This window comes from Epinephelus fuscoguttatus, linkage group LG24 (genome assembly GCF_011397635.1).
Source record: "Epinephelus fuscoguttatus linkage group LG24, E.fuscoguttatus.final_Chr_v1".
Classification (NCBI taxonomy): domain Eukaryota; kingdom Metazoa; phylum Chordata; class Actinopteri; order Perciformes; family Serranidae; genus Epinephelus; species Epinephelus fuscoguttatus.
The window spans coordinates 14,509,713-14,535,659 of NC_064775.1; the positions used below are offsets into that span (position 1 = coordinate 14,509,713).

Sequence of the window (25,947 nt, forward strand, 5' to 3'; positions counted from 1 at the left end):
CTGCACCCACACAAGCTTTGTGGTGGAACGGCGTGTGCATGATGTACGATGCACACACGCGTGCACACACACGCGCACACGCACACGCACACACACACACACACACACACACAAACAACGTACATACTGTAAAGGAAACACACAGGGACTCACACAGCATTTTGGAAATTCATTTTCAAATACACACATCCTTTTCCCTCTCTCACACACACACACACACACACACACACACAGCTCTGTCAGTACAACAGCAGCACTGTATGCAGAGCTGAGATAGTCTTCTGTGTCCAATTATAATGGCGGACAGCAACGCAACATAGCATCCAGGGAGCGCACACACTCACGGGCTACAACGCTGCACACAGATAACGTTTAATTGGAAAATGAGCAAACTCATCATTTTACGCACCCTTTCAAGTTCTCCCTGCCTCTCTCCTCCTCTCCTCTCCGTCTCACCCCCTCTGTCGTTCAAACTCACTGAGACTCACACCCTCCAACTCTGTCTCTCTTTGTATGGGTAACTAACCCTCCCTCCATCTCTCAACGACTCTCCCTCTCTTCCTCTTCATCTCCAAATCTCTCTTTTTGTCACACACATTTAAACAGAGGGTTTTCTTATGCACTCACATTGTGAGTTATTCTTGAGGGACTAGAAGAGGCAGAAGATGATGCCTCTTCTTTTTCTTCTTCTACCCGACGTTGAGTTTTGGGATTCCACGGTAAAGTTTTGAGGATGCTGCGGAGGAAGGTCTACCATGTTCAGGTTGGGAAAGAAAATCAAGAACTGTTTTTTTTTTTTCAAAGTATTGTGTTAGTTAAGTAGCGTAGAAGTTGTAAGAATTTTGACGTTACAACATAAGAAATTTGTTTTTTTTTGAAGATCTATATATCTAAGTATCAGTTCAGTGGGATACTCTGCTGTTTTCAGGCTTTGCTTCTTCAACGAGAACTTGTCACATTGTGGAAAATGAGGTTTTAATATAAACTACGAGTCTAAAAGTACGTTTGTTTAGCTTTTCGTGAGGCGTTTGAGGTCAACTATCTGGGGAATACACTGAACAAAAATATAAATGCAATACTTTCTTTTTTGCTTAAATTTTTCACAGGTTTAAGTTAAAGATCTAAGACTTTTTTACGCACTCAGTAGATATTTTTCTCTCCAATTTTGGCCCAAAAACTTTGCTTTTCAAAGATAATCCATCTGCTTGACAGGTGGTTTAGCCTGAAAAAGGATGAGGATTTCACATGACTGGCACTACAGAAATGCATTTGATGATGGGTCTCAGGATCTCATCACAGATCTCTGTGCATTCAAGAGGCCATTAATAAAACGCTCTTGTGTTTGTTGTCCGTAGCTTATGCCAGCCCATACCATAACCCCACCTCCATCGTGGGGCACTCTGTTCACAACATTGTCATGAGCAACCATCCCCACAACGCCATACACGCCTTCTGCTCAGAACAGTGTAAAGCGGGATTGATTTGTGAAGAGAACACTTCTCCAAAGTGCCAGATGCCATCAATGGTGAGCAGTTGCCACCATCAATGACACACTGTTTTCAGGTCAAAATCCTGGTGAGGATAATGAGCATGCAGATTAGTTTCCCTGAGATGGTTTCTGACAAATTGTGCAAACCAGTTATTGCATCAGCTGGTCTCAGATGATGCTGCAGGTAAAGATGCTGGATGTAGAGGTCCTGAGCTGATGTCGTTACACAGACTGTGTACGGCCAAATTCAAAGAAAGAAACGACATTGGAGACAGCTTATGGTCGTGAAATGAACACTCATTTGACGGGCAACAGCTCTGGTAGTCTCAAAAAGACTTAAGCGAATTTTTCAACCAAAATTTGAGTGAAATACACTTAATGAGTGCATAAAAAAGACTCAAAGCATTAACTTAAACCTGTGAAAAATGGGAGCTAAAACAAAAGTGTTGCGTTTAAATTTCTGTTCAATTTTTTTTTTCACAAAAGATAAAATATAAAGAATAAAACAGAATAAAATATGAAACCATCAGTTAAAAATAAAGACATCAAAGTTTAGGTTCATGTGAAGGCACAGGGCTCGAATTGACTCAGTGTTCAAAGGGATCAGAGGACATTTAGATCACCGAAGAAACTTTCTGGAACTACATTTAATTTAGGAGCAGGTTATCCTGCACTCCACCTTCACTGTGTCTTCAGTGCTTTCTATTTGTTCTATTCTTGTCTGTGTCCTATTCTTTGGTGCAATGACCCATTTTCCCCCTGCAGGTATCATTAAAATTTCATGTTATCTAATTTATCTTAAAACTTCCAGCCGGTGTAACATTCTTTAAGAGGATGCTTTTCCTTTTTTTCATGGCTTTAGTCAACTTTTAACATATAAAAGGGTGAAAATGGCTCGCTCTGATATCACGTAACAGGTTTATCGTTTATTTGGAAAAAAGTTGAGACAGTGGCATGTTTACCACTGAGTTACATCACCTTTTCCTTTAACAACACTTAGTAAGCGTTTGGGAAATGATGATATAAATTGTTTTGAAGTTTTGAAAGTGAAATTTCTTTATCAAGAATCACAGGCAACCCACTGCTAAAATCTTTTAGAGACTTTCTGTGAGGAATTATGTGCACAGTGTTGAAAGACGTTACTGTAAGCATGACAGAAATTTAAATGCCCAGGTAAAAGATTTAGATATATTGACATGATTCCCTAAGATGTGGCAATTGATTCAGTCAGGTAATACTTATTATTTTTCGGATTATCGTTCACAGAAATCAAGCTTTACTTCCTTTGCACTCTACGAAGATTGGTTTGTTAAGTACTTTCTTCCTTTCCAGGGACTTATCAGGAATATTAAGAGCTTCAGTAATGGATTGTCTGTAGGAAAGATGTACACAGGTGGGACTACTGGAAGTTAACTGATTCCAGGCTGAATGGCACATCTTGACATTTCAGTGCTACAAAAGGTTTCTTCCACAATATATTAAGCCCTACATTATGCCTCAATCCTGGTGGTCGCTGCTTTTAGAGAGTAAATCACTTTCTCAGATCCTGATCCCATTACTGAGCACTCGAGCAATGAAAAAAGTGAATTCCTAAAAGACAGCTGCTATGTGTGCTGCAATAGATTTTTTTTCCACTGAGTCTTCATGTGCGTGTATTACCAGGACCTCCAGGCAGAGATTGACAGCCACACAGAGCTGTATCACTCCCTGGATGAGAATGGGCAGAGGATCGTAACCTCGCTTGGGGACTCGGAGGACGGTGCTCTGCTCCAGAGACGTCTGGATAACATGAGCCAGCGCTGGAACGACCTGCGCAACAAGACCCTCAGCATGAGGTGAGGGGATGTTGGAAATGCTCAGGTTTTCTCTGTAAAAACATAGAGTTTATATAAAGCACAAGAAACAGAATCTGTTTGTGTTTCCAGGGCCCACCTGGACTCAGAGATGGCCCCGTGGAAGAGGCTCCACATGTCGCTGCAGGAGCTGCTGAACTGGCTGAGGTTTAAAAGTCAACAGCTGGAACAAGAGCCGCCTGTAGGGGGTGACGTCCCGGCTGTGCAGACACAGCTGGACACACACCGGGTAGGAGTGAACACGCACACCATGTGGGACACTGACAGACGCACTGTTTGTCTCTGCTGCATCTTTTGTTGGAAAATGTGACATTCTGCTGATTCTGGAGGTGTTTTTTCAGAGGTGTTTGTGAAGTTGGGCTGAAAATACGAGGCATGTGTAGTCGCTTTCTGTTCTGTTCTGTTTGGGGGAGGGTTACGTATTTTTTTTGTTTTTGTTTAACGAAGGGTAGTCACGCTTTTTTGGGGAAACAGAGGAGGGACTTTTAATCACCCAAGATTCATATTTTATTCCAGGAATCCCATGTGAGATTTATTTCTAATGCAAAAGTGCAACATTTTGGAAAAAAGCTTATTGTTTACAGACAGTTGGAGACGTTACAGATGTAGGACTGTATCAATATTTTATACATCTATCTATCTATCTATCACTGCTGTTGAGTCTTTCAAATGTATTTTTTTGGCACTTTGAGCACCACAAGCTGAGTGACGTCTAGTTCAGCTATATTGGAGAGAGGGCAGACATCTCTACAGCCAATATTTCCAACACCAGGCAACTCACACCAAAATGATCTAGACTGATAAATTTGAGTTGACTAGCACACTGCTTATCACAGAAATGAACTGGAATACTTTGGCATTCACCTTCACTGAAAGTGCTGCTCAGAGTCACAGTAGAAGAAAACATTTCTAGAAACCTTCAGGTCAGCATCAGTGCAGTAAGCAACCAATAAAGTCAGTGTTTGATTCATTTGTAATAAAAAAGTTGTGAGGTTTCATTGCAAAAGCAGCCATTTATGTTGGAGAGAGACTTCATGTCTCTCTGACTCACATTATGCAAATCAAAGACTCAGAATAAATGGAAAGTATAGTCATGCAGGTTAAATGAAAAACCCTTTTTATGCACCATTTTATGCAAAAATGCGAGATGATTGGCTCTGCTGATTTGGTCATTTCATGTATAAAACTACAATGAGTCTGCAAAATGGGGAGTTCCTGTAGATATGCATTAGGGAAAGGCTTTTAGTCAAAGCATTTCTTAATGAAAGTAGACATGTTTTAGTTTAAAGGGACCACTCAGATACACAGCCCCTTGAATCTAACAGAAACAGTGTTGTGCCTAACTCTACCCATGCAAAGAATACATGAAAACTTTTCAGCAACAACCTTTTCAACATTCCATTCATCATAATTATGTAAAGGACTTGATGTATTACATCTTGTAAAAAATATGTTGACTCCTGAGGCTGCATCTCTGCAACAGGGGCTATCCAAGCTCATGATTGCGTAATTGACCACCATAATATCTACATGAACCTATAATCAAGAGAAGGCAAAGACATTCATTAAAACATGTCATACATCTGACCTTTTTTTTTTTTTTTTACATATAATAAATAACACATTTCCTGTTAGTGGCACAGATAAATTAAGATTGTTGTGTGTGGGTTTTTTTTTTTTTTTAATAGGGCTTCAGGAGGGACTTGAGAGCTAAAGAGCCGGTTGTAACCAAGGCGCTGGATGATGTGGGAGTCTTTCTGTCTGAGCTACCGCGAGACACACCATCACCTGAGAAGAGAGGTAACACACACACACACACACACACACACACACACACACATTGCCAAAATGATTCATTCTACCCAATGCTACATATAACCTCTCCTCCATTTTTCTAACAGGGGTTAGAGAGGACCCACATGGATACTTGAACATGTTTACATGCTTTAATGTTCAAAAAATACTGTATTGTCCTCATACTGACTATGCTGGAACACCTGTATTCGCCCTCTTAGATGCTCCTGAAAAAGCCCAATCTGCTCTGATTGGTCAGTGTTTCCAGGTCTTCCATATCTCTGCGTCTTTCCACCGTCATTGCAGCCTGGGAACAACTGTAACAGAGAAAGGCCACTGTGAAAAATTACCAATAAAAGCTTCTTAACACAATCAAACATGTTCCAGGAGGAATATGTTCTAAACTGGGGAGAATTTTAGATAGATTAAGAATGTATGTATTATGAGCAGCATGAGCTCTTTTGTAGTGTTATTATCAATAAGGATATTATAACAAAGATGCATTTGCATTTGAACACACTATGTGCCTGCCATTTGAATGTAGAACCATCAGAAATAGTTAATTAATTAGTGATGTTTCCTGCCAGAGCAGTGCCGTGATCACCCCTAACACTTGAAATCCTACATAAAAGGAAAATCTGAAATGAAGTTAACAGACCTGTCTCCTACCCCGATGTAAAGCTCCCTTTCCTCTCATCTCTGACTCACACAGTGAACTTTGGACCCTAGTAACAGCCTGGTAACAACCACACAGGGGTCAGCACACACGCAGAATTTCCTGCAGCACCTTTAACACCATGGCAGCAGCCTGGTTACCATGCTTGTAGAAAATAGTGGAACTTTAACTGTGGTCCATTAAACCCATTCAGCTGCCAAGTTAAACACAGACAGAGAACACAGAAAGAAAAGGTGAACTCCAGCTGCTGATCGCTGTCGCACTGGGGGACAGGAGCATTTACTTCCTCTTAGAAAGTTGTTATGTTTCTGTGATGTGACCTTCAAATCGGCAGCGGTTGGGGACGTCTAAAAAGCTGAATTAACACAGCGCTTTTCAGTATATGACATTTTGCTTGGTTTAAATTCACCTGGCTTTCCTAAAAGAGAATCTGTGTCTCCACAAACAGCCTGAGTGCTTTGACATATAAGCAAGACAGTCTCTCAGGAGCTGGTCTTCTTTGTCACAGCCACTGCTTGTGCTTGTGGTTACTTTAAAAGAGGAAATAGGCTTTTAAACTGAAATGGCCAAGTCTTACACAGAGTTAGAGTTGTGCACAGGTAAAGACAGTCAGGAGACAACAGGACGAAATAGGACTGCAGGAACTCTTCTTCTTCTCTGTAGCAGCAGACATTTTCTCCTCATTAGGACATACATTTCCACACTTAGTAATTTCATCTACATTCAATCCCACAGATCTGTACAAATTAATATCTTCTAAAGTTTTATGAGAACACAGATTAATTGCCATAGTTGATGATGGATTATGTGTAGACATGCTTTTATTTAGAGGTCCTGAACAGTTTGGGTTATTTCACATGAGATATTATAGATTCATGCTTTTGTCCTTGCTTTCCCCCCTGGTATGAAGTAGGCAGTGCTCAGTAGGGAACATGTTGTCACCCACTGCCATGCACCAGTCAGAGTTCACATATGAATCAAAAATGAAGTTGTAGCTTCTTAGCTGTGAAAAGCTATCTGCCCATATACAACAGCATTGTCTGCACATAAATGAATTTCACAGTCATACACAGAAAAGGTAATTTAATTTATATAAAGGCTGACAAGGATAGAGCCCAGAATACATCCCACCATGAACTCCTGACTGATAACTTGTTGTTAAAACCGTTGCCCCCTTCTCCCATCCCTCCCATGCCATCAGAATTTTGATCAAAGGCTTTTTAATTAATCCTAAGATATGAATATAGGCATTAAATACTAGATGTAATATATGGGTTGAGAAAAAATAGATTTTATAGATGATGATTTATGATGTGAGCTGTGTGTTGCAGCCTGTGAGGATACAGTTTGCTTTTATTGTCACCAGATGTTTTTATCAGGACTTGTTCTTTCCACAACCCCCAGATATCAGCCCAGAGGAGCGTGCTCAGAACGTTGGGAGAATCCTACGCAAAGAGGCAGACGATGTGGTGAACAAGTGGGACAGGCTCAATAACGACTCAGCCGAATGGCAGAGGAGGCTGGAGCTAGCACTGGATCGACTGATGGAGCTCCAGGAGGCGGAGGACTTGCTGGATGGACAGTTGAGGCAGGCTGAGATGGTGAAGGAGGCGTGGGAACCTGTTGGTGACCTGCTGATCGACTCCCTGCCGGAGCACATCGAAAGAGTCAAGGTCAGATTGAGTGGAGGGGGATGGGGTACACAGGAGGCATGTCCCCCTGTACTTTTTCAGGAGGCAGTGACCCCTTCACTTCTTACCGTCCACAAATATTCCAATAAAAAAAGGTATGAAAGTTAGAATGCTGTTTGTATCTTATAAGTTGAAGGTAGTTACATAGATCATAAATCTGTATTAAAATCTTTAAAAGTGGTAAGAGTATCTATTATAGTGGCGCTTTAAATGCTGTAAGAGAAGATACATTCTGAAATCTCGAGCTTCATAGGGTTTAATGGGATTAAGATGTTATTTGTGGTATTTCTTAAGTACAAAAAGATATAAAAACAGTTTTTTTATGCATACTTTGTTAAATATTACCATGAAAATTGCATTTTACTCCTCACTCTACACAGTTTGCTTTATTGCACCACCTTTATTGTTTTTGTGCAGTGTGCCGGCCTGAACTGTGCCAGCATACCATCATATATTACCTGAGGTACAAGTAACTCTATTTTAAAAAGGTGCCTGTTTGAAATCTCCATCTGTCACAACTTTGTATTTAAAAGCTTCAAGCCTCTAGTTTTATGAGAGATCAACATATTGATCAATTTCATCACCCATAGTTGTTTAGTGTTTTATGAGCATCCATTTAATGTTTTGTTCTACCCCAGGTAAAGGTATCTTAAAAAAGTCCTCAAGGATTTGTTTGTAATTCTGTCTCCTACCAAGCAGCAACCTCCGGGACTGAAAAATGAAGCCAACATGGAAGTGCCAAAAACTTCAAAAATTCCTAAAATGGCCACTTGAGGCTGGCTGCAAAACTGTGTCAGTCCTCATTGACCTCACTGTTAAAATGCCCAACTTAACAGCAGAAATAAACATGGTTACAGCCTGGTCTGTATGGGAGGTGAATTTTTATGTAATCACCTGTTTATGTTTCATTAAGGCATGGCCGCTTTGAGAGACAAGCCACGTTCTTACCGTCACCACAGTCTCAGAGATCCAGAGTCAGACCCACCCCTCCTCCACAGCTCCACTTTCTCATCCAAATTTGGTCATACAAAAAACCAAGATGGCGACAGCCCAAAATGCCAAACTCAGGGCTTGAAAAGAGGAGTCCACAAACCAATGGGTGACATCACTGTAGCTACATCTATTATTTTCATACAGTTTATCCCCTTTGAAATCAAAGGTCTGCCCCTGATTATGTGCATATTCATGAAGCTCATAAGAACCGTCACTGATTAATTTGAAGTTTTGATTTGTACTTTGGAACGTTTGAGCAGCCACTAAACTGACTGACGTAAACTTAATCAGTATGACATTACAGAGTCTTCATTGAACCTCTTCAAAAAAAGCACACCTTAACATTTCAAAGATTATTGAGAATTAGGACTCTAGTCGACAATTCAAAGCAAAAAATGGATCGACACAAAAAATGGATCGACACAACAGCCAACAAACCTTATTTGTACCAACAAGCAATACAGCAGATAACTAGATGTTGATATAGGCTGCTCGACTTCTCAATGACCCTCTCATTTGTTTGAATTAAATGTACCAAGGTGTGAATAATCTGATAATGATTCATCTGTGTTCAAGTGCTCCAAAAGCACCTTTAAGCCATCTGTAACAGTCACACGTGTGCATTACCTTCTCCTTGATCTGCATGCATCACAGCTGAAGAGGAAGAGGAGTGAGCCCACCTTGCATCTATGGGTTATAACTGTTAGCGGTAGCCACGTTTCATTTATCCTACTTAAGCCTGTCAGTGTTTTCCATACATCAGCAAGCATTAAACAAGCAGAAAAAGTGGAGTTTACATGATGGATGCATCTGTTTCTCACTGTTAGAGCAGTTGAGGTGAGAAACGAGTGAACCGAGGGCTACTAACAACCTGTCTGTGTTTCCCATCTGTCCGCTCACCACTGTAAACAATGCAGCACAATACAAATGACCCGAGAATTTGTGTGTGTGTGTGTGTGTGTGTGTTACAGGAGTTTCAGGACGAAATTGCTCCAATTAAGGATGATGTAATACATATGAACCAGTTGGCCTCCACTTTTGGTCCACCCGACATCCAGCTGTCACCTAGCAACCTGGAACGCATCGAAGATCTCAACACGCGCTGGAGGCTGCTCCAGGTACATACTCATGCGCGCACACACACACACACACACACACACTTAAACTCATTCAAGTGTGGAGACATTAATATCTTCTGAAGTTATGTACATAAACTTTACATAAAATGTCATAACTATTGTATCGTGTTTTTTTTCAAGGGATTACAGTTTCTTGAATCTTCAGGCTCCTGGGTTCTGTTTAAAATAAAATGAGAAATTCAGATTCTTTTGTTGCGACTGACTGTTGGCATTCCTTACACTTTTGCGTTGTGTTTGTGGCTCGGCTACAAAAAAACAAAAGACACAACCCTCCCACCCTTCTTGTGTTGGTACAGTTGCAAAACTATGACGATGTAGTAGTGACTGTTGAGGTTTTATGACGTCTTTGACCAACAGGCCAAACATCTTTTCAGGTTGGTTCACTCTCGAAAACAAAAAAGACAGTCTGTACCTGGTGTACCACATCGATGGTTTGTACGTGCTACATTGTGGGAAAGCTGGAACAAGGACAAAACACACACACACACACACACCATGTGTTGGTGATCAGAGGCAGCACAGGGTGCGCCGCCATCAGTTTCAATAAACCCACTGGCAGCCATGCTGGAAGTCAGACAGTGATTATTACCGGGGGTGACAGATAGAGCCAATCAGCTGCCAGAGAGATCAACTAATGCAGAGGAGTCCTGGGCAGAGATGGGTGCCGTGGTGACACCACGGTGACGGGACCAGACGGCCGGTCTCTCTGAAGTTAGCACCTGACCAGATGCTTGAACACACATGCGCACACACACACCTTTATCTTGTAGTGAAGGTGAGAACATCAGTGTAGTTGATGTAGACAGCGGGAGAGGAAGAAAGGAAGACACAAAAAATTACGCAGAAACTACCCTATTCTGTATATACTTTTTTTTTTAGCTCAGGTAGTTAGCTAAAAAGAACTATGTGATTTTTATAACAATCACTCCATGGATTCACCAGTAGAAGCGAGGTAAATCCACACAAATTTCTTGCGTAGAGTTAAACTTTGGTGCACCTTGATCAGTGCATTTGCACGGTTGGTTAATAGCAATTAAGTTGACAGTATTTACCTTTAGAGTCCAAGATGGAGGAAGCTGTCATATCTTCTTAGCTGTGTTGCACTGTTTACTTTTAGTTAATCTCTTTGTATAAAGTGCTGTGTCATGTTGAAGATGATATCCCAGCAGTTTCATGTGGTGTCACTATGACAGTGGGATAAGAGTCCCACCCATATTGACAGGGTACTATCTGCAGTGGAAAATGCAATTAAAAAAAAGGCAAAGGTGAGTCAGGCAGAGTCGAGTTGAGCCAAACTATGCAGTGGAAGTGAGTCATTGTCCTGATAGCGATCGAGCTAACAAGCTTGCTAACCCTACATTCATGGAGTAATATACAACACATCTTTGTAGCGTCTATGTTGTGTCCACATTACAACTTAAAGCTCATGAACACACTAAAGTCGACCCGAGGAACATGTGAATGCTGCATAGCTGAGGCAGTTAGCACACTATTTTGTTTTGAGTGAAGTGATGTAGAGTCCAGACAGCACCACGCCAGGACAGAAAAGAGCTCAGAGAACTGGTGTACCTGACTAGTACTATTGTTTGAGCTGGCTAATGGGTTAGTGGTGAGCTCGCCAGCCACACCAGTTTTGTTGTGACGCTTTCTCACATGCCCGGGCCTTAAAAGACCTCTGGAGCTCTCTTCAATTTGATTAATGGCTTTTATTCTTAAGTTTGCAAGTAGGAGTAAGATGTATTTTTACTTCTAAATATGGCGCTTGGTCAAAGACTGCAAGATACGTGTCTCATTTTCACTCAGGAAAAGATTACCCTCTTTGTTTAGACTGATATGCATGCGCTGATATAAAATGGTAAGAAGAGAATTAAGTATTTAATTTGGACAGAGGATAGGATTTTACTGCCAGTTTTTGAGAAGTCAGTTTCCATTGCAGGTGGTTCATTGGGAGCGGGATGTTTGCCCGGGAATATTGGCATCACTTATAATGGCAGGGTGATGGATAGCAGTGTGTGTGTGTGTGTGTGTGTGTGTGTGTGTGTGTGTGTGCGCCTGCTTAAGCACTGCCTGGTAGTCTGAGTGTGTCCAATGTGTGTTTGTGATTTCATGTTTTCTGGTGCAGTTAATGTGGCTTAAATGAGACTGAGAATGTGGCTTTGAGGTGAGTGCTTGTGTTTATGCATTTGATGTCATTGTGTGTGTGTGTGTGTGTGTGTGTGTGTGTGTGGTACCTGCACATTCAGGTCATTTTAGTTGGTTCACAGTGTTCTTGTCGTGCCTAAAAGGTCGACACTGATTGGTTGATGCAGGGACACAGAGCACTTTAAGTAATTTCGATAAATTCTTCCTCAACAACCCCACTCCTGTCATTTGTACAATTCTAATTAGGTTACCGTGGATACGGGGAAAGGCAACTCAGGCAGAAATGGATTGGGTGAGGTGGACTCAAAGGTAATCTCATCATTTGGTTTCATGCCACATCGAAGCCCAAACAAAAAGGACTGGTCATTTCTGTCATATTGTCATCCTTATCTGTTCTTCATCCCATACCATAAATCACACACACATACACACGCTCTCCTGACAGTGTCTCATCAGTAGCCTTCTCATTTGGGTTATGGATGAAAGATTGGATGGTCAATCAGCCAATCTGTCCACTCAGACTGGATAATAACCCTTCTCAGTCCCTCAGCATCAAGACTTCTATCACAGAAAGTTGAGACGCCTTTAAGCCTCCGATGATTCACTTTTTGTACTTCCTGGAACAAAGTCTGTTGCTAATCAGCAGCTGCCAAAGCTCTGCATGCCGGCCAGACCTGCATGTGTTGCCTGGGAACATCAGATCATTGAACATTGTGTCAGGAAGCATCAGTGGTTATAGACACACAGTGGCTCCTCCGGGGACGGTCAGGTTGCAGCTTGCTGTCGAGTGCTGATGCTGGACTGAAATCATGCCTGCAACCATCGGATGTCTTTTTATGTGAATTATACATCTGATTAGAAAGGCTTAATGGAAGCAGCAGATTTTGAGGAATAATATGTGGTAAAAAGTGATCGTGAAGTATGCACACGGGAACACAGTTTTACTAAGGAGCGCTACACAGTAGAAATGTGCACACACTTACACAAGAGCTACAGGAAAACTGCTCAAACATGCTTACATCAGCCATTACTCCAAATAATGTGTGCTCCCTCACCCTAAACACCACTATTCTCTGGACTGCATGTGTCACAATTTCTAATACCTTTTGAGTAGTGTCGGACATCCAGTTGATTTTTGCTGAAGAGACTCACACCCTCTTGGCAAATCATACCTCAGCTTGTCGTTCGCTCCGTCATTAGCTGCTACAAAACTCCATCCCGTTGGCAATGGAAGTCCCACTGCAGCGACACTCACTGAATTTCATGGATCTAAAAAGCAGCTGCGAAACACTTCTGGCAATTTTCTTTACAGTGTTCAACTCTTGGTTTAGCTGTTCCATGGATGACCCTGACCCTTGCACTTTGACCTTATGTGATGATGTTGTCAAGTCAAATCAGAGACATTAATTAAACTTCAGCATTTTTAAACATCTTTTTGTGTATGTATTTTCTGACAGGCAGCTTATTGTATGCTGTTCAAAATTTAAAACGAATATTCCGATAGTTATGGTAAAATTGTAAACTATCCACAGACTGTATTGTTCCACCCTCTGTCAATAGGAGGTGCTGCACCCACCTTCCTGCACCTATGGGTTCAAGGTTATTTTATTGTCACTGTATAGAATTGCAAAACAAAATACAGCTGTAGTGCCTTTAATGCTATACAAGAAAAACAATGGAAACCTCCAAAGGCACCACGAGACGGCAGACCTCTGCATTGCCAATAGTCCAGTCATATATGGTATGCGGAAAGTAGCACAACCACAATATATGTCTGGGTATTTTTCTAACACTTATGTTTGATTAATTATGTCAAAATATAGCTGTGCCTGGTTGGCGCCTTATTATCTTTGCTATGAATTGATTTCTAAGTTGGAAATATTTAGCATACTTTTCATACATTCGTGAAAACCAGAAGACGGAAATAACATCCTTAACAAAGCAGCTTGTTATCAGAAACAGTCGTTACGACAAACTGTATGTTCACAAGGAAGAAGTTCTTACTTGAGTCAAAAGACATCAAGGCAGCTTCACACTGTGTTTATTGCCGACAACTCACATTTGTATGTGACAAAGCCCCTGCCCCAGAGGATTACTGGTACCTGTGAATGTGGATGTGATATGGAGTCATTGTATCTCTACAATTGGTTGTTTTGTCACGATTTAACTTGACGACCATCGACTGGATTTTAAGATGTATGGTGTTTATTCCACCAAGGCCAAATGCCCTATCTCACAAAGTAAAAGAAAGTGAAAAATAATTTGTGTATCCTCTTAAGGATGTGTGAGCATTTGTTGGTCTATTTAAGTGTTGACAGATTTCTTGGTTATCTTCTTCAGACTGCATGAATTATGGCTGACATTAGCTCATGCGATTTCTCGCAGCTGTGAAGAGGCCAATTAATTTAGATAGACCCCAATGTATATTTTATGGAATGTAATGGACTGCATCGATATAGCACTTTTTTTTTATCGAGAGCACTTTACATTTGTGCACTCATTGAACCCTGTTAGTAACTGCCTTCTGCTGTTTTTAGAAGTCTGTTGAACAGATATTGTTTTGTTTAAGTTTTGTTGACAATGTCCCAGGATAAAGATATTTTTTCTACTCCCCCGCCCCTCCCCAGGTGTTGAATAAAGTTTAAACATGAGAATCATCAAGATAGGATTTTCATGCCAGTGATGCATGGTACTTTACATAAAGTCGATGATATTGTGAAATCAGTGCCAGCATACAAAATAGGTGTTTAGATTTGGATGAATGACAAGCTCAGAGTTTGCTGTTTAGATGGAAATCTGTGAGCCAGGAGACAAGTGTGTGCACCCCCTGGGCTTAGCCCCGCCTCGCTGTGTGTACCTACAGAGCTCTGCTGATTTGGCACAATTATCTCAACTCCATCTAGATAGACAGCTCATTCAGAGCTGAAGGAGACTCACAGGAGACTGCATCCTCTCTAATTCCTCCACTACAAATTCAATTATCTCTTCCATGCTTGTCTTTGTGTCTCCCCCGCCTCCCTTCCTCTCCCTTCCTCTGCCCATCCTTGTACTTCAACTTACTGCTCTTTCTTTAAGTATATCATGTGTCATGGTTCACAGTGACACACACACACACACACAAAATCACCCCCCGGTGTGTCCCTGCCATCGCATTAAAAAGCTATTCATTAGTTCGTGGAAGCATAAAGGCTGAACTTTTACTCATGGCCACAAAACGGTTGATTCTTTTGTTGTGTTGTCATATTCATTAGCACATGAGGACACAGTGAATCTATCTATCTCATTTCTTTCCATCTCTCTCCATCAGATCTCCATCAATGAACATCTAAAGCAGCTGACAGACGCTCACAGGGACTTTGGCCTTCTGCACGGTGAGTAAAAGACACTCACACACATGTGCACACACACCTACCTGCGTACATCAGACTGTTGACAGTTGACAAGAACACTCAGCGTGTGTGTGTGTGTGTGTGTGTGTGTGTGTGTGTGTGTGTGTGTGTGCGTGTAAGGCGCGTATAAGAAAGAACTAAGACAAAATGTCTTAGAGGAGATGAGGCATCCCCCTCCTGGCTCCATCTCGCTCAGTGACACTCAATAAGTGACGTGTTAGCATGCGAGAGAGAGTGACACAGCACTCCACTGTCAACAGGTCACTGAATAACTGAATAAGTGAACAGGCAAAGAGTACATAAAGACTCTCTCTCTCTCCTCTGGCTGCTCATTAGGTCTGTGTTGTTGTTTTTTGTTGTTGTTTTTGTATGTTAAGGTTGTGTTGGGTCGTGTCTTTTTCTTCAGCCTTTCCCAAACCAGAAATACAAGAACAAAAGTGTAAGGAATGGATTAAGCAGTGTGTTTTTTGGCTCTAACATGAGCTGCAAACTCGTTCATTGTTTACAGTGGTAAACTAGCATTACTATCAGGCCAAGGAGCATAACATTAGCAAACAACATTACAGGTTAAATTAGAAAACCCCCATTTCCAATCAGCACATTTATTGTGTCAGAGTGAAAATGCTGCTGAATTAGAGTTTCGGCTGATGTTAGTAGTTCTCTTATGAGAAGTTTACACTCCAGCAACCCAAGATAGTGTTACATTTGCCAAACAGCTATCTATGGAAGCTCTGAGAGGCAAGGTGGGAAAAGAATGTGGGAAATGTTGGGCAAAACCAAAGTTTATCTCCTACGTACAAGATATCATCTCCTCCTACATACAGGATATTATCTCCTACGTAGGAGAATTTATTAAAAACTTAATTCTGTCTTTCCTCTCATAATGTATTCGGGTAGTTTTAATTAGGATGTTTTGAGAGTGAGAAAGCTGTGCAAAATTAGGCACTTAGTACATGTGCAAAAAGCATTGAAAGTTCACCAAAATGCAGCGTGAACCAAAGGGTTATTTTCTGCCCGTAGCTGTACCAGGTACCGCAGTTCGTGGAGCTCAAGGTCCATCTCTGCAATTGCGGGTTGAACACATTAACAGCAAATGTCCACTGTAAATCATATTGGAAATGTGAGATTTCTCCATAAAGAACTGTCATGGCTGTTTGACAGTGGATTGATGCTCAGCTAATGACCATGTGCCACGTCAGCCAAACAGGAAAGGAATGAGACCTCCCTAACAAAAATGAGCCGGCAGCAATTAATAATTATAACTTGAAGAGCTCATTTCCCAAAATACATTACTGTATTTGTGTTCATTTTTATTTGTCTTGTCTCTTTTTCCAGGTACTTTCAATCAGTCAGTCAAACTTATGGGCTAGTGCACAGGAGATATTTGCTTCCGGGACAAGAGATTTTCGATTCAGAACGTATTTTAGTATGCTCATTTAGATGTTATCTAGCCTTCTAGTGCAAATGTAAGACTATTTTTACAGGGTTCTTTTTTAAGAATGGGTCAGCCAAAAACAGAAAACCTAATCATTATGTTAGTATAAATTATCTTGCTGGAGCCGATAAAATCTGCTAGCCACAGCTATCATGTCATCCAACAAGATTTTGCGGTTGCTGGCTAGAAACAAGAAGTCTCTGTGTGAAGTGAAGGACATATTATTTCAGAAATGACTACGAGTGATATATCTGTCATCATTATCATTGTAAATTTTGTGCAGTTTAGGAATGACCCTTGAGGCAAATTTGTGATGTGTGATATCAGAGCTGTATAAATAAAATTAACTTGACTTGAAAAGTTGGATGGCAACGGTGACTCATTCTGGCTATTCGCTAAGCAGGGCTTGGTGATTAATAGACAAGAATGGGAAAAAAAAGACAAGGAAGCAGCCACAAGCAACAATTATCACTTCTTCTCTTGTTATCAAGATCGCTCTCTCTACTGACATATCACAGCTGCTTGTAAAAATGTAGGACAGACGTTCTGTAGAAACCAGAGCTGGAGTGGCATCCAAGAGGAAAACAAAGTGACTCTTGGAATACATTAAACAATGCAGATTAATGATGTATGAAAGTATAATACTACAAGGATGATATTTTTTCATTTAAGGATGTCCACCTGGAGCCACTCATCAAACTGCTGGCTGCCTTTTCTCACCAATTCTCTTTAGTTTAATTACAGCTCATCTGCAGAGTAATTATAAGACCACAGATAACAAAAGATCACAACATCGCTCACACGCTCATGGCGGTGATTAAAATTGACGAACCACAGGGGGGCTTGTAAGAACAACATAAGAAAAGGAAGAAACAAAAAGTGAAATTGACACTTCAGATACAAATGAAGAGGTTAAATAGCATTGATATTCTGTAAGATGGTGGAAAAAAATAGGAGAACAGCAACTACATTTGTCAAATATGCTATCAAAGGACAAAACATAGATTGAAATATTCCTTGGAGGTAATAAGTCTTTGGGGATGAGGCACTACTTACAATGTCACATCTGTTCATATATAAATGGTCCTTCTAGCTTGATAATGAAGCTGTAATAGATACAGCCCGACAGACAGAGATGGTGATGGGGTATAATAAAGATGACAGTGAAGATGATAATGTGAGAACAGTAAGAATGTACACGTTTCTCATATCTAACTGCTGTGTTGATATACACCGCATGTGCTCTGGCAGTTTGTTCCACGATGCATCGTTCTGTTCTTAACTGCAGCAAATTTTACCCGTGGGGCACAATAACGCTTATACAGCGGGTAGTTTCAGCCAAGCAGTCTGATTGGTCAGAGATGCATTCCAACTGTGCTGACAATTCCCAGAAAGCACAGTCTGCTTTAATGGTTGGTGTGCCAACTCTTGTGGGCATAATAAGTGAGATAATTAGCAATATTTCTTGTTTTTCTGCTGTTTTTCATTATCATGTATATTACTTTGAAGAAAACTTTTCACTACGCGTGATGTTTTGGTAACTGCTGCATACACACTTCCTGGATGTGCATGCTCTTGTTAGACCTACAGGATGTTGATCCTGCAGTAAAATGTGTATGTGAAAAGTTTAAACGCCTGCAGACAGTTTGAACAGTTGTTTTGACCCTTGTTTTTCTGTCTCAGCAGGATCTGTAGAGAGCCCCTTCGAGCAGGGCATCTCCCCAAACAACGTGCCCTACTACATAAAGTAAGTACTGACCTCTTAGCTGTGGCCAGCACATCTCTTCACTGCTATTTATATAACAGTTCCACCAGTCCACACACAAATTCTGACCTCATTAGTTAGTACTCGTTCTGGTGATGCTGATGCTGGACACTGGCTAATGATCTGGTTAAATGTCATGAAAGGAGCACAAATTTGTAACTTGAGTGCACTAATCTTCTAACAGAGTGGTGTGTGCTGTGCATTGACACTACAGCAATCCAGCCTAAGCCAAAGTATTTGAAAAAGTTTGAGTCAAATGATGTTGCACATGAAAAGCCAAGAAAGTGCAAATTAAAAATTTTAGGACTCAACATTAAGCATTCCTGGGTGTTTGTGGATCTGTTAGAGCTGTTTTTCACCAAACACTTTGAGGCTATCTTGCCTTCATTTGGATTGTGTCAGAGACTGGTGTTCTGACTTGATTGAATGCAGTGACACAGCAACAAAGTGTCATGGAAGAGAAAGGACATGACCTTTAAACAATTCAGTAAGTGGTGGTGGGAATAAAGATTGCTAAAATTATGTGCTGGTAACGTGAAAACAATGACAATGCAAAGTCTATCACAAACAGTCACAATTTTGTTCTGAAACGGTCACACTTTGGATACGTTTAGGTAAAGATAAACCTTGGTCAGCTGTAGAGAACAAAAACTACTTGGTTGAGTTAGGAAATGATCATGGTTTCAGTTACAATACCTACGTACATACGAGACATTAGTGACATATACTTCTCTACTTTGCATTGTTACATTAAGGACCTACGGAAAGTACTTTGTGCAGTTATCGAAAGTCTGTAAAGTCATGTAACTAGTATGTTGACTTTTGCTTTTACAGGTGACACAAACAGTGGTCTTGTGGTTGAAAGTCCATGTTGGTTTGACCGATACAGCACAATGCAGACTTTCTCACTCTTTATACTTAATCCCTGTGTCCACCATGATCAAGATCCTCACTGACTTTGCTTTGGTATTGTTTTTGTCAGCTCCACCACGTAATGCGTTGTTAAGAGGTCATGTCCGTTTAACGTATTCCGATGACACCTGGGAGGACTCTGACTATGGGCGCAGCAGCTCACCAGCACCACAGTGTAGACAGTCTTATCTTTATCGGCCCCTGGTTGGTCCTTCTACGAATCTACTGGAAGGACATCTCTGGTTTCACCTAGTGGTTACAGAATTGTACATACAAATGACCATAAATACAAAACATACAATATTACAGCCAACTTTTCAAAAATATTCGTTAGCAAAAACAATCTTTTATCTTCACCTATAAGTGGGTAAAAAGTTGGAATCTCCTTTTATAAAATTAAAAGCAGCAAATTCTGTACTTTTTATAACCTCCTTTCTAAAAGTAATTTTTCAAAATGCAGTGTAAGTCTCTTGAAACCTTTTTTCCTGGAAAAGGAGTAAATTGAAATAAACTGAACTGACTCCTTTCTCATCACCAGTCGACCAGAGTCGGCTCTGTAGTAGACAAGTAGGTCTTTATACTATTTTTCTGGTGTGTCATGTTCAGCATCCGGAAGGCGCCAGAAAACGTATTAGTAAACAGTAGATAGCAACGTGGAGGCCAGTGATGGAGCCACTTATACTTTAAACTCAGACTAATTTGGAACCCTATTCAAACACTGTTTGGATAGAGAGGGACTGTTTTTTGTGGTGGTGCTTAGAGCATCAATCCAGGTGTCGTTTCCACGTTTCCATCACTGCCGATCAGAGCTGGGGAACATGTCCCCTGCATTTTTCAGAAGGCAGTACTCAAGTTATTTTAAAGAGACTCTCCTCACACAACCGTTTGTAGTTCTGAAGGTGTGAAGGTTGGAAAGTTTTTTATCTTACAAGTTGTAGCAAATTTAAAAATGGGAAATGAAAATGATATAACAACTAAAATGAATTTTCCAGATCTGTCTAAAATCTTTTAAAGTGGTCACAGTGTTTATTATAGTGGGGCTTGGAGTGTCTAATTTAAACATTCAGGAGGAGATACATTTTGAAATCTTGAGCTCCATGTTTAATGGAGTTAAAACATTTATTCTTGAAAAATCTCCAAAAATATAAAAGAGATTAAAAAAAAAAGTTTGTTTTTGCAAAAAAGTCCATTGTAGTCCTCACTCTACACATTTTGCTGTATTGCACTTTTTTTTTTTTTACGTAAAAAATTCTGAATCAATGTGGCCTGAATTGCACCAACATACCATCATATTACCTGAAGTTTAAATGACTTTTTTTTTAAAAAAGGTGTCTGTGAAAATTCTACCTTTAACAGTTTTGTATTTAAAAGCCTCTGTAGGCTCTAGTTTTATAGCACATTGTCGTATCCATACTGCTTTGAGGTTTGAGGGCACATATCAGGACGCTGTTTTCCCATAACTTTTTCTTATCAGTTTACACTGTATAAAATGTTGTTGTTACAACCATCCATTTCATGAAGGGGACTTATCAAAATTCTGAAATAACATGGTGGCCTTTAAATGCAGCCCCTGGATGTCTAATTGGCTTGTATGATGTCCTGTCCCAACATCCTGTTTCAGCACAGTCACATTAAGGAAGTGAAATCTAGCCAAAACGTTGTTTCATCCTGACTTTTAATACTTTGAGCTGGACTGATGCAGTGTTGCACGTGTCTGCAAAATGTGTTGTTCAGTCCTTAACTGTTGGCTTTGGTGGTATCTCTTAGTGTTTAATGGCATCTAATATTCATTCATTTAGTCTTTGTGTCTGTCTTTCTTTGAAGCTGTTTGTGCTTCCACATTTAGTACATTTAATTCTTTATCTGTTGACATTTTACAATCCATCCATCCATCCACTCAAATGCAATATTTTGTAATTTAGAATAATTGAATCATTTCATTAACATGATCAGCACAACATAAGGGGCTGAAGTCATCGTCACACTTAATGTATTTCTGCAACTCAGTTAAAACTATGATGCAAATTTACCCACATGGGTTAGCTGTACGCTCTCAGCTTTTCCCTCCTGCTGACTATAACATGATCGTCTCCACAAGGCTCCAAACGTGCAAAGACTTATAGGCCTATCAAAACTCTGCTGTTGACAAAAGACTGCATGGTGGGTAAAACTTTTGGATGTTATTTACTTCATTATTCATTGAGCAACTGAGTTGTGCTGCAGTGGTGAATGCTGGAAAACTGTTTACTACTCATCAGCAGATAGCAGAAGTTTTGGAGGTGGGGTGTGTTAGCACAGTTGGAAGTACTGTCTTACAGCTTGTGCCTCAGACGTCTAACTGCTCATGAGTTGGTGCAGCAAAGATATTTCCCTGGGTTAAACATGAGAGATAATTTGGTAAACATTTTATGATTTTTTTGATTTCCTTTGAGCAGTGTTGTCCTCATTAATTTGAGTACTTTAGAGTGAAGCTATGATAAATCTGGAGGGGCTTTAACCTCTTCCTGCCGGACCTCTCATTGTTCAGACCTACAGAACCTAGTGTGTGTTCACACTATGAGCGACAAAGCAACAGAGTGGCCATGTACATTATCCCTAAGTTGCGACTGGATTGTTCCTTAATGAATACATGTTGGTAACTGACAGATAGCATGCGTGTTCCCCTTTAATAACTCTAGTTTGTTAGTGTGCAGTGAGTTTTCCCCAGGGTCACCAAGCTTCCAGGCTCATGGATTTTGCAAATACACAAGGATGAATGTAGTTGTTGCATTTTTTTGATGTAACCAGGCCTTTATCCTGTAATTGTTACATCGTTACTGTAGCAACAGTGGCCTCGGCTTAACTCCCCACCTCACATTCCTAACTCATTGGTCAGAATAACCCCACGATGTGATTGGTCAACCTCACTTCCTGCTTCTTCTGCAGTCAAGAGAGCTCATACAATAGATTGCACGGGTTTGGTAATCAGCAACTAGCAGTTTGGTGTGTTTGAGTTAACCCTTAATGACTGAGTGAGAGAGATTCCATGTCTGACATGGAACTGTAAGTGAGAGAAACGCATTCACCTGAGAGAAAGAGAGAGAGAGAGAGAGGAGGAAGGAGGGAGGGAAAGAGAAGTGACAGATTCTCCTCTCCACATGCAGTGAGAAAGCTGGACCTGACCAGACGACCGAGGCCCTGTGAGTGCCAGCTGACCACACATGCACACACACGCACGCACGCACGCACACACCTGTCCACACACATAAACATCCCCTTACTGTATGCAGCATGCAAACACATTTTAAAGGGAGAAAGTGTACTTTTTAACTCCACTGCAGTTATTTGACAGCTATGGTTACAAGTAAGTAATAGTAATACAATGGTATATGAAAATTTATTTATATTTGCAGAGGTCATTCTGCCTTTATAACAAGTATTTTTACTTTTGATACTATGAGGAAAAAAATATATCCCTGATGATGTCTCAGCTCATCTCAGCTTGGGCTTGTAGAGAACATGTTTATACAGGAAATAACTGCGTTACAAACCGAGTTTGTAGTTGTGGGAGTTTCCTAGGCTGAGAGGATCTAATGAAAGACATAATTGCAGTTAGTGCATTGTGGGAAATGTAGGATCCAATGGTTTGGAGCCCTGACTTATACTAGGAACTAAAAGTCAGGATATCTCTGCCTGTGCTGCTTTGATTTTGACCTTTTTTTTTTTTTTTTTTTTTAAATCTGTCTCTTGTGAATCCCCACACTGCGTGGATGTGCAATACCCTTTCAGTAGAAGATCTGAACACTTCTTCAGCCACTGCCTTCAAGCTGCAAAAGCATTAGTGAGGTTGACTATTAATGTTTGGTGCTAAGACATTTCAGCATTTCAGTTCAGCCAAAACGTGTTGCATTGGGTTGAGGTCAGGACTCTTTGCAGGCCAGTCAAATTCTTCCACACCAAACTGGCAAAATCAAGAGCCACCAAGTTTGTTGCATATTATCATCTTAAAGGGACGGTTCACATATCTTGAAGTCAACATGCCCTCAGTTTGGAGAAGTAGCACAGAAGCTAAGCAATGTATTGCTGTGGGTGGGGGCAGTGGCAAAATGTATTTTAGTCACCTTAAACAAGTCCCACCTAAACACTTTATTTAAGTTTAAGTTTATGCTATATTGAGAGTATTATCACCGCTTTACCTTTCTGTCAGACAGCCTGTTCCGATGTGAAGGAAAAAGATAATAACACGCACATCCCAAAGAAAAATTAAAAGGGTGCTGGATCATAAACTTAACATGCATCAAAAAAGGAAAAGATGATCCGCACACCGATAGAGCTCCCATTAATCCATTTATTTTCTGTCAAGTGACATTTCGAGCAATGCAGGCTCTTCCTCAGACTTGTAATAAGATACAAACAGAAACGCCATCTTTAAATACCCACTGTGATCAGTGACATGAAGATGTGAAGGCCCATCACAGTTTCAGGTATCCATCTATGCTTCAAAGCCACCAGACTCCTTTGAGAAAAACTGTAATTTTGGCTTGCTGAACATGAGAGCTGCTGGTCTACCGCTACTTCAATCAGTTAGCTTGTTTTTGTCATTGTGTGACTTTGGTGAATCCAAACGAACCTTTTGAAATGCCAAAGTCACACAATAATACACACAAACTAACTGATCGATGCAGTGGTAGAACAGCAACTCCTGTGTTCAGGAAGCCAGAATTACTGTTTTTCTCAATGGAGTCTGGTGGCTTTAAAGAAAGCGATATAACGGCTTCAGTTACCTGTCACAAATCACTGTCTAATAGTAAGGTAGAGTGGTAAAAATAGTCTAAATGTAGCGTACGCTTAAACTGACTTGTTTTGGGTGGCTAAAATACATTTGTTTAGCTTCCATGTCGGACTCCGTCATGCTTCTCCAAACTGGGGCATGCTGACTGACATCTACTGTGATAACCTGACTATGGATCAGTATCTCATACACCCCATTTCAGAAAACCGGAACTATCCCTTTTCATTGTCAATGTATGCTTTATTAGAACTAAAGTGCCCACACCATGAAAACAAGCCCCAACCCAAAAGTATGCAATGTTTACAGGGATGTCTGCATACTTTGAGCCATACAGTGTCCATGCACACATTGCATATTTCACACACTGTACCACTGAGGCTATAGCCTACACACACTTGGCAAAACACCCCCACTGTGTCACGCATACAAACACACTCTCATAAACATTCAGGGCACAGCGCGACAACATATGGCTGGCCAACTGCTTCTTGTGCACAATTGCGTGTCTGCTTCTGGAGATGATTTCCTCAAACCTGCAACATCCACCTTGTCCCCCCCCACCCCCACCCCCCACCCTGTCCTGTGAGGGCGTGTTTGATTCGACTCACTGCAAGCATGCTCCCCACGGTGAGTTTAGATCAATGACCTCCTACACAAACACAGTCAGATGCAAAAGGACATCTGAAATCTTGAAATCGGTAATTGGGATTTGTTTTATGTTTTAACTCCATCCCTCTCCGTCCTCTTCTGCGTCTCAATCTGTCATGTCTCTCTGCTACACACACACACACACACCTACACACACACTCAGGTATAAAGACATACTGTTGTGGTGGGATAAAATAACAGTTCAGACTTGCCTATAAATTACAGGCTGTTCTCTCTCTTTGCTGGTGCAACATAGCCTACATTTCTCAAGCCTTGAACACTGATTCCCAAAGCAAAGAGTCCCCCCTCCTCCTCCTCCTCCTCCTCCTCCTCTTCTTCCACCCCTCTCTCTCTCTTCCTGTCTCTCCTCTCTTCTGTCCTGTGCTCCTCGTAGAAGCAAAAAGCGCCCTTTTCCTCTCTCCTCCTCTGCCTCCCTGCTTTTTTGTCTCTTCCTCTTTTTCTGTCTTTCTTCTTCTTCTGCCCCTCTTTCTTTCTCTTCTCTCTATCTCTCTATGGCCTTGAATGTGGAAATATGTGTGCCTTGAAAAGCAAAGAGTCTCCCTCCCTCTCTCTCTCTCTCTCTCTCTCTCTCTCTCTCTCTCTCTCGTCAGGGAGGTGAAAAACCTCCTCGGATGGTGTCGAGGCTCCTTTGCTTTCAGAAACAGCGGGATTGGGGGAAGGGAGGCAGGGAGCCTGAGCTCCGCCTCGTCTATCTGAGCTGTGTCAAGTCTCGTAGAGGCAGACAGGCTTAGATCGGAAGTGTGTTTAGTTAGATTTCAAAATAAAGGTGGCAAATATGTTGGATGGTTCAGTTTTAACATGCCATTTTCTTAACATATCTTGCGTAGCCATCAGTGGTGGAAGAAATACTAAAGTAATGGGGATTTTTCTAGCTGCAGAGTGCAAGCATTTTCATCTTCCAAGCAAGCTTACTGCTTTGTGATTTGCATGCATGATGATGAGGAAAGGAATTCCAGGATTCAATGGATTGTAGGATTTTAAATCAGAAGGGAACTGACAACAAAAAATAAGGTTGTAACAAGTTATTTGCTTTTGGGGTAACTAATATTATCAATTAAATGTCATTAGTTAATTTGTTTACTATTTGTTAGTTGGAAAAATAATAACACAACACAACCTGCAACACATCAGCCTCAGCCTCTAGTCTGACATATAGTATACATGTTAGCAGCATTTTATAAACAAAAACATTGGCACAACATAGAAATAACAATCATTTACCATCTCTG

At 40.8% G+C, this 25,947-nt stretch overlaps 1 protein-coding gene across 12 annotated transcripts in view; it reads left to right on the plus strand.

Annotated features, from left to right (window-relative positions):
• Window positions 1-25,947, plus strand: part of dmd (dystrophin) — a 360,279-nt gene that overhangs the window by 285,108 nt on the left and 49,224 nt on the right. For 5 of the 12 annotated variants that reach the window (XM_049569632.1, XM_049569640.1, XM_049569631.1 and 2 more), the window contains 9 exons: window positions 3,152-3,324; window positions 3,415-3,571; window positions 5,031-5,142; window positions 7,217-7,485; window positions 9,468-9,614; window positions 12,024-12,086; window positions 15,085-15,148; window positions 18,285-18,348; window positions 22,422-22,457. In XM_049569632.1, the coding sequence (XP_049425589.1) occupies window positions 3,152-3,324; window positions 3,415-3,571; window positions 5,031-5,142; window positions 7,217-7,485; window positions 9,468-9,614; window positions 12,024-12,086; window positions 15,085-15,148; window positions 18,285-18,348; window positions 22,422-22,457 (1,085 nt within the window). The remainder of the gene's footprint in view (window positions 1-3,151; window positions 3,325-3,414; window positions 3,572-5,030; window positions 5,143-7,216; window positions 7,486-9,467; window positions 9,615-12,023; window positions 12,087-15,084; window positions 15,149-18,284; window positions 18,349-22,421; window positions 22,458-25,947) is intronic. The other 7 variants (XM_049569641.1, XM_049569643.1, XM_049569633.1 and 4 more) reach the window with 6 other exon arrangements.